At 40.6% G+C, this 10000-nt stretch overlaps 1 protein-coding gene across 15 annotated transcripts in view; it reads left to right on the forward strand.

Moving 5' to 3' along the window:
• The window catches only part of LOC123762528 (peripheral-type benzodiazepine receptor-associated protein 1), a 289954-nt gene that overhangs the window by 96876 nt on the left and 183078 nt on the right, over positions 1 to 10000 (forward strand). For all 15 annotated transcript variants that reach the window (XM_069332422.1, XM_069332412.1, XM_069332416.1 and 12 more), the window contains 4 exons: positions 1571 to 1690; positions 2568 to 2720; positions 3740 to 3907; positions 6170 to 6268. In XM_069332422.1, the coding sequence (XP_069188523.1) occupies positions 1571 to 1690; positions 2568 to 2720; positions 3740 to 3907; positions 6170 to 6268 (540 nt within the window). The remainder of the gene's footprint in view (positions 1 to 1570; positions 1691 to 2567; positions 2721 to 3739; positions 3908 to 6169; positions 6269 to 10000) is intronic.

Below are 10000 nucleotides of genomic sequence, written 5' to 3' on the forward strand. Positions count from 1 at the left end.
TGCCAGTGGTAGGAACTGTTGACTGTTGTGCCAGTGGTAGGAACTGTTGTCTGTTATGCCAGTGGTAGGAACTGTTGACTGTTGTGCCAGTGGTAGGAACTGTTGTCTGTTGTGCCAGTGGTAGGAACTGTTGACTGTTGTGCCAGTGGTAGGAACTGTTGACTGTTGTGCCAGTGGTAGGAACTGATGGGTCAGGGGAGGAATTCTTGTGACTAGAAATTTCTTATCATTTTCGGGTTGTTGCACAGATCTTGTTTTATTGATTTTTTCCGGGGTGATGCTGCTGCAAGCTGAAGTTTGTGTTCTGCTGAAATAGCAACACCGGAAACTGGATGTTGCCTGGCTTCCGGAATTAGTTGGTGTGTTTCTCGCATTGTGTGTGTGTGTGTGTGTGTGTGTGTGTGTGTGTGTGTGTGTGTGTGTGTGTGTGTGTGTGTGTGTGTGTGTGTGTGTGTGTGTGTGTGTGTGTGTGTGTGTGTGTGTGTGTGTGTGTGTGTGTGTGTGTGTGTGTGTGTGTGCGTGTGTGTGTGTGTGCGTGTGTGTGTATGTGTGTGTGTGTGTGTGTGTGTACTTACCTAGTTGTATTCACCTAGTTGTGCTTTTGGGGATTGAGCTTCGGCTCTTTGGTCCCGCCTCTCAACTGTCAATAAACCGATGTACACATTCCCGAGCCTATTGGGGTCTATTATATCTTCACTAGAAACTGTGTATGTAGTCAACCCAAGCTACAGTCATATCACTGCTTAATGCATTCCATTTCTTAACTACACTGAGACAAAAAAAAAAAAAATATATGATTCATCCGGGTACTCATTTTCACCTGTGTCTCCTTGTGCGTGTGCCCCCTGTGTTAATTTGTCATTATCAACCCTCTCAAATACTCCGAGAATCTTGTATGTTGTGATCATGTGTCTAACTCTTCTGTCTTCAAGTGACGTAAGGTTTAGTTCCCGTAGTCTCCTTGTAACTCATTCTCCTCAGCTAGAATACTAGTCTGGTGGCATACCTGTGAACCTTCTCCAATTTAGTCTTGTGCCTAATGGAATACGGACTCGATGCTGGAACTGCATACTCCAGGATTGGTTTAACATATGTGGTAAACAATGTGCTAAACGATTCCTGATACAAGTTTCTTAAGGGCGTTCTTATATTGGCCAACCCTTGTATATCCCGCTGAAGATATCCTCTTAATGTGGATTTCAGGGGACATGTCTGGTATGATATCAACCCCCCAGGTCTTTCTCTCTCTCCGATTCCTAAAAAAATTCATCTCCTAAATCGTTTTTTTTTATCTGACCTGCGCTATACACCTATTTTCATTATTTTACATAAATTCTTACATCCATTTGATGGCCCATTCCTTCAATTTGTCCAGGTCATTTTGAAGCCTCATGCAGTGAATATATATATATATATATATATATATATATATATATATATATATATATATATATATATATATATATATATATATATATATATATATATTATATATATATATATTAATAACAATAATAATATGTGTGGTTGAGAATTCGAAACCTCAATTAATACGGTTTGGTTCTTATAGGCCCGTCCGTTGCTGACGGAGAAGGAGCGGTGTCTGGTGCGTCGTAACTCAAGCCTCAACACCCAGCTCTCTCGCCTCCAGATACACTGCAAGACTCTCAGCTCTGAGAACAGCACCCTGGTGAGTACACCATCCACTCTCTATCCTCTCGAGTGTCTGAAGCACCTCACTCCATAACTGTGAGTGTCTCCAGCCCTTACTCCAACTTCCTTTCCTTTAAGAATGTCATATACGATCAGTATCCATTCCTTGCTCCTAAGTAACTAAGTGGCTGTATCACACCTGTATTAGTGAATTCATTATTAAATCTTCCAACATCAATTCCTCCGGTGATTATACAAATATCGGATGTGTTCCCATTACCAGCCATATTATGTCGCATATTGCTAACACTATCCCTAATACCCCTTCACAAAAATAAATGCCTGGCCTGTTCGCTCTGCCTCTGGCAAAGAAGGCTCTGTTCATATATTAAATCAATAAATCCCCGACGACCAAACCTTTCTTGCTTTTTTCTGGCGTTTATTTCGTCGTGTTTACCTATCGGGTGAACTACCCTACAGTAAAATGCTCCAAAGCAGAGGATGCACTGTTGGTCCTCACTAAAGATATGATAAGCCTCGTCACAATTGTCTTAGGAAGCGCTCGAATGAAAGAAACTCCTCAGTCTGCTCTCTCACTTAGCTTCCTCCTGTGGACCCAATGCTGCATCTGACTGAGCGTTTCAGGCAGAGTCAACCCCGCCTCTCAGAGCACCAGACAGTTCCACTATGTCTCATAACAATTTCCATTATGAATCAATCAAAAACCCAATTTGTTTTAAACTGACGTCCTATAATTACGGCTCCTCGTGGCCATCCATGTCTCATTTTTACCTCTCACTTTATCTCAGCCATAAACCATCCTAACTCTCGTCCACCTATACGTCTCATTCTTCTACGTCCCCCGCCCAGTAACAACAAACATGCTCCTGCTAACTCCTCTCTGAATCCTGCAGAAAAATAAGATGGAAGTGGAGCTGGAGCGGCCGCTGGAGCTGAAGGAGAAGGACCGTCATCGCCAGCGTGAGATGCAGCTGCTGAAGAAGAAGAACACCGAGCTCGCCTCCATCACTAGGAAGCTGGAGGAGAAGGTCAAGAGCTTAGAGAAGGTACACAATAGCAGGTTGTTGCTGTAAGGTTCATGGGCAGTTCTGTATACCAGCAATTCCCAAGTTTTTACCTGAATTATTAAAAAATAACAAAAATAAGTTAATAGGGATATAAAGAAAGCATAGGTTTGGAAATAGGGTTGTAGATGAGTGAAATGGGCTTCCAGCTGGCATTATCGTGACAAAGGGTTTTAAGAAATTTCAAAAAGAGATTCGACATATGCATGGGTGAGAAAGGGGTATTAAAATAGATCCGCCTAATCTCGGCCAGCAGGCCTGCATGCAGTGTTCACTAATTCTTGTGTTCTTATGTACTGGAACACGAGCGTGAGCACCTGCATACACAAGGTCACAAGTACACATGCGCACACATGCGCAGATGCACGCACCCAAAAAGAAACAATTATTAGAATTCTGCAATTACATAATTTCGAGGTTACATAGTTGCCGAAAAATCTACTTTCTGGTATATTTTATAAATTTATCAATGGACAGTGTATTCTTGACCAGTTTTCTATTTATTTAAAAATCGGAGAGGATTACCTGTTCAACTATTCTCATTGGGAAGTTGTGTACTAAAAGTGTCATGATCTTATCCTGGATAAAATTCAAAACTTTGTTGAATCACCTCACTTGTAATTGTACTCAACCACCTAGGCTGGACGGTCTAGCTTCATGCAGGACGGCGTTCAATCCCCAACCGTCTGAGTGGTTGAGCATCATTCCTTCCCCCCTGTCCTATCTCAAATCCTTATCCTGATCCCTTCCAAATGTTATAGAGTCATAATGGATTGCTGCTTTCTCCTGATAATTCCCTTCGTCAGTCATTGTTTTAATTCTCTGATTATATGTTAATATTCTTTATTTTATACACACTCTCTCATTAAGTTTGTGGATATGAATAAACAAGAATGTGCTCAAATATTCCCATATGCATTATCCCTCGGTGAAGTGAAACTGTACTGCTTAAAATACAGTCACCATAGTTTACTAGTCATAACTCACCCCATCTTACTCAGAAAACAAAGGAGTCGCCAGCTACGGAGCGCAGGAACTTGATGCAGGCCCGGCAGAGGGAGAAGGAAGCACTCTACGAGAAACAACTGCTAGAACGAGACAGGGAGATCCAGAGACTCAAGCTGCGCATGCGCGAACTCGTCAGGAAGCTCACCGGCAAGAACGGCGAGGTGAGCAAGATTTAGTGACTTACTGATGATATAAGAGACGTGAGAGTCGAAGCCAATCTAATTTTGAGTGAATTTGGTCATATAACCAAAATATATAAACGTCAATGTGTCGGCTTGTATGGCTGTGAACTGAATTATGGAACCTAAGAAATGCAGACCTTGTTAACCCGGATTATGAATGGAGTAAATGTTTATAATATGTTTTAGGAGTTCATCCTCGAACCCACTGTTACCTCCTTCATGTTAGTCCTAAATAACTCCTATTTACTCGTTTTCTTTGATGACTAAAGCTGCGACGTTTTCTTTGAATTCGTCAGCTTCAGAAAACAATATCGTGCAGCTTCAAAACTCATCTATTCAATTGATTAACAGTCTTAAATCAGCTCTCAGAACTTTCCTAACAGACTTTTTGTGATCATAAAATTAAAAACGTTTATTTATTCTCAAGTATATATTTAGGTACATAAAATTGCAACCCATCTTCAAGCTATGCTGGTCCAAGAAAGAGTCCTTTAACCAATTACTTGGATTATAGAAAATTTTGGTAAATCAGTTATCAAACCATTATTAAAACTTTGGCCTTGAGCACTGTAATCATAATCCATCTTCCACTAATAAGTCGGCTGATAGGAACAGGCACTTATATTTATATCAAGTGTGAAACAATGCACGAATTGTTCCGAAGTTAGAAATCACTTAGAAACTGTAACACGAACGGGGTTCGAACCTGCATTACCAGAGCTCATCTCATGGTGCACGCAATACTATAACCACCTCACCCGCGATTGTCTCGCTGCTGAAGTTGTATTAGTACTGTGCACGCCGTGAGGGTGAGGACATGTCGTTCTGGGCAACTAAATCTAAAACAACAACATAGAGGAGAGCCCTGATAATGTAGGTTCGAACCCTGGTCGGGTTATAGAGCTCTTAAATGTTATACTATAAGAGAGAATGTCTGTCATGTGTCTTTCTGTTTTCAAAGCAGGAGGCCAGACGCTTGACCTCCGTCGTCTCCAGGCTCCGTCTGTCCAGGTCCCCAAACCCCCTGCCCCCTCCTGTCACAGTCCTCCCCCGTCCCCTCCTATCACAGCCCTCCCCCGTCTCCACACACCGCCCTCCCCCGTCTCCACACACCTCCCCACTCCCTCTTGTCTCCAAAACCACCCCTCCCTCCACCTCATCTGTCTCCACACACCACCCAATTCCTCCACCGGTCTGCAAACACCACCTCCCCTAGTCTCCCTTCCACACGCCCCCACCTCCCTGTCCCCACCACACCCTCATCCCTACCCATATCTCACCCCTCTCCCCAAATCACTGCAACCATTTTCTCTATAAGCTTTCTCTATCACAGTAACCAAATGGTTGCCATTAGGACTCAGATCTGTCTTCTGTTACACAAATGGTATGGACTGAGAGCTGAACACATTAACAGACTTTTTGAAGGAAGGGCATAAGGCCGACCCCGACTCCCACGTCAATCCCAATAAAATCACCATTTATCCCGACACGTTCAGTGACGCTAGTACTAAGCGTCTTGCCTCCAGCCTCGAATAGACAAACATTCTCTCTTATAGATATAAATTAGTGATATTATTGAAGAAAGAGAGAGAGGGGGGGGGGGGGAGGGGAAGGCAGACAGGCAGACCTGGACTGAAATTGACTGAATCACGTTTCGTATTATAGCTTCGAACATTAGCAAAGTGCAAAATCAGACTGTCATTCGCGTCAATACGAAAGTACATAAATACACTGTGAACTCAGCAGCTATTTGTTTTAATGGTCTTGTACATATATCTACTTACTATTATTTCCTTAAAAAGTTTCCAAGTATAAATGTCACCTACCATGTATAAACGCCTACCCAAGTATAATATGAACCCTCTTATATATATATATATATATATATATATATATATATATATATATATATATATATATATATATATATATATATATATATATATATTGATGACTATGTTGATTTTATGAATACAAAGACACTATACCGTACAATACATCAGACTGTGTCCTCATCCATGTATCCTACCGTGATCCTACCTACGTCTGAGACCCTCTCTTCTATCCTAATATGTCTCTACCTCACTTCCAAACGCATTATTTCTTGTTCTAATATATTCTGTCGGGTCTTAGCGCATTCTCTGCATCTGTAATGTCCTTGAAGCATCATTATTCAAACGTGTACTACTATTTCCCTAATATATTCTACAGTGTCTTAAAAGTTATCTGCCATCTCTTCAGATAACGCGAGCACAGAGCACCTTGGAACTGGAGCAGATCATACGCACCGTCACAAAGGAGCGACTGCAGCTCGAAAGACACCTTGCTGCCGCCAGTGAGGTGAGTACCCAAGATCACGTGTTTATGGCATGTATACACGGACACATTCGTACACGCACAGTCTTGGCTTTGCTGAATATCTCTATCCTCCCCTGTCCAGTTGACATGTTCTTAACGCAACTCTTTTTCAAGGCTATTTTATGTATTTCGTCTTGAACTGCGAGTCTGTGTCTGCTGCTGCTGGTGTGATCTTCAATGTAGGACCTTTGGATAGTTACTTATATGTTACCATTGCAAGACATGCACGGGCGTATCCCCGTCTGACGGACATGGCCACATTGGCTATTCAATGCTCACACTCTCAGCTCAGCTATGTATTTAAATTAATATTTCCTAGTTTAGTGAATTATGAATCCAGGTTTGGTTTTGAGAGAGTATAGATCATGTGTGTTTAGTTTTCAGTAACAGCAACGATTCTTGTCTTCGAAAGAGATTTTCCTTTCAATACGTACCATCAGTTCATTATATCCCATGGTATCGATTTTCTAGTGTTTTAGGTGGTGATAAGATAACAAAAGATAATAAGAGGAGCCATGTTGGATCCCAGGTATGCACTTTCGTATTGTTTTGTTTCACAATCCTCATTTTTTAATCTATTAGACTCTTTATTATACAAAAATGAATAGTTACAAAATGTATTGGTTATACAATTTCCGTGCTTGAAGGTGAAATCAACGAGGTCGAATGATTTGGCGGGTTACTACTACGGCATCCACCATTTACACTGCAATACCATAGGTAGCCCCTAGAATAGCACCAATATTTCCGTGCATTAATACTTTGACATGTCACAGGCAAGGAAAGACGCTAAAAACAATAAACAAAAATCCCCTCTCTAGATGCTACTCGCCTAGTGTTGTAGTGTCCCGCAATGCACCATGTGACTCTTGGCTACTCAGTGATCCCATTTGTTAAGTGCCAACCCCACTGTCTCCAGTCGGTATTTATTAACCCTGATAGTCGAGCCTCGTGTTGGTTTATATTTTATTGTCGCCCGAAAAGAATAATATGCAGCTCGTATATTATCCTAATTGTTACTTTGCGTCTCCAGCATGTTCATCTGTTGTTGGTGTCTGACCATCTGTAGAAATGCTAATATACTTTACGCCGTATTAATACAGCGTAATATCATGGTTTGTGATAAAACTTTATATTGACGCAAATTAGAACATTAACTGCTATTAAAGTAAGCAACAATACACATCAAACAATAGTAAAATTCTTATTTTTGTACAGTTATTTATCTAAATATTTAGAACACTGGCCTATTTTTGTATTAATTTTGGTGTACAAATTTTTCACTCTCGTAAAGACAAAGACACGCTCAATGTTTCCGGAAAACATAAATGAAACAGTGGAAGTCAAACCGTCGAGGCTAGACCTGCATTACAGTTTAAACTTCCCTCTGGAAAACCTCGAGAAGAATAAGTGGAAATCACATCTGCTTATTCTTCGGAAAACGGAAACCAAACCTTGTCTAGCCACTTGCTAGACATAGTTTGGTTGAATTTTGGTGAAGGCAAACTCGTGAACTATGAGACATGTTGATTAGTGGCCTTCTGAGACGAGATGGCATCAGTCAAAGTAATATTATTCAATACTATATAGTTTATGTTTTAATGTTTATGTTGAAATGTAATGCATTGCTCATAAATTTGTATAACTTTTCATACGAGTTCTTAATTATTTCATTTATTCCAAGTAATGTGAAATCTCTGCGTGTTGAGTTCGTACTGACAAGGCGGCAGTGCTCAGAATGCGAGTCATGGCGTCACGCGTAACAAGGCAAAATACGTACAGGAAAATAATTAATGATACTTACTATATATGACAGCACTACCATACCTCCCGAAGCCACTAGTGTCTCACCACCACCAGCACTGCGATATCATCATCACTACCACTATCACACTACCACTGTCATCACACTCTCCAACATTCTTTATAACATTTCTAGTTTGATTTCCACTACTACGATCAACGCTGCAATAGCCACTAATGCCATTACTACCACTATAACTATCACAAACAGCAAAGACTACCACCGTATCTTCCTCACCAACGCTGAGAACAACGACTATCTCTATTTAACTAATATCAAAACCCTGTCTCCCGCACTAATAACAAAAGCAACAATCACATTTAAATCAACACCACTAATCTCATGAACAGACATAATACCATACTAACTTCATCAGCACCACTACAACTAGCACCTACATTATCATCATCCACGATCACTACCACTACCAACACCGCCACCACTACACCAAGCGTCTACATACGACTACCACCATTACTACCACCACCACCACCACCACCACCACTTCTTGAACCTAGTAACATAACGAAATCAACGAAAATATTAATTAACAAGTAAGGGGCTATGCAAAAATATATAAGGATGTGAAGGAAAAGAAGCAAAGATATGATAAGATACGAGACCTCAAGCAGAGGAAGCTCAATTAGATAGGAATTTCAACATACAGAAGAGAGGAAAGAAAGGTAGAATGAGGTCATTGAATACCTAAAGATTAAACTTGCCAGGAGTTTCAACGAATCTTGAAGCAAGTAAAGAAACCGAAATAATTCTCAAATGGGAGGAAAATATGATTGGGTTACAGAACAGAATGATCACAGTGGAAGATTAATTGGCAACAAAGAAAGAAGGGCGTTAGAGAAGAGAATGAAACAGGCAAAGAATGTGAGAAATGAGGGAACAAGATAAGATAAAACACGTGGTGGCGTAGTAAAAGACTCAGAAGTATATTATTAAGTCAGCAGTGATCGAGGCTTTACAATTGCAACAGTTCGTGAGATGCACAAAACAGGAATTATCGAGAAAAAATATAAATGGTAATTTACAATCTACCTGAACCACTCAGTAATCACATAGCAAAAGAGGGAAGCGACTAAAAGGTGGTTACAAAAATCTCCACAAAATTCGGATTTGAAAGGTAATCATGTAAATATAATATTAATGCACGGAAGAGAGGTTTCCGAATAATAGGTCTCGAGCAGTGAGTTATAATTAAGACAAATACTCCGGCATAATACATATTGGCCGGAAAAAAGTATTTAAAGGATAAGGGAAAGACCATAAAATAATAATATACATTAGCTAATATATGTCAGAGGAGGATTGGAATGTATCAAAGGAAATCAAGAAATATAAAAAAGTTAAACTTATAGGCAACCTGAAAATCGTAAAGTGTACGAGAACCAGCAAGCAATCCAGCAGACAGAGTGCAACACAGCTAAATAGTGGAGAAGGCCAGATCAAGGAAGCACCCATAGATCGACATAGACCCTTCTCTTTATCAGGCCTTGACATAGAATATCCGGAGCCGCTACATCTCGGGCAAAACACAAGCAGCCAAGGACAGATGAGTAGAATTAAAGTTACGCACATATTTAAAAATGGATTAAAAATAAAAGGAAAGTTACAGGAAAATGTTTCAAGCAACCACACATCATCACCATTATGGAAACGAGGAAATCTAGTAGAAGGAAAGGACTGGGATTCGAGCTCAAGATTGAACAATATGAAGCCGTCAATCGACCTTGACTCACAATTTTTAAGGGTCTCCAAAAGTAGCTAACTACGTCTCGAAAGGGGAATTTAAACCTTCCCCTGTCGTGTGTGTGTGTGTGTGTACTCACCTATTTGTGCTTGCGGGGGTTGAGCTTTGGCTCTTTGGTCCCGCCTCTCAACTGTCAATCAACTGGTGT

The sequence above is a fragment of the Procambarus clarkii genome, chromosome 27 (genome assembly GCF_040958095.1).
Source record: "Procambarus clarkii isolate CNS0578487 chromosome 27, FALCON_Pclarkii_2.0, whole genome shotgun sequence".
Lineage (NCBI taxonomy): Eukaryota > Metazoa > Arthropoda > Malacostraca > Decapoda > Cambaridae > Procambarus > Procambarus clarkii.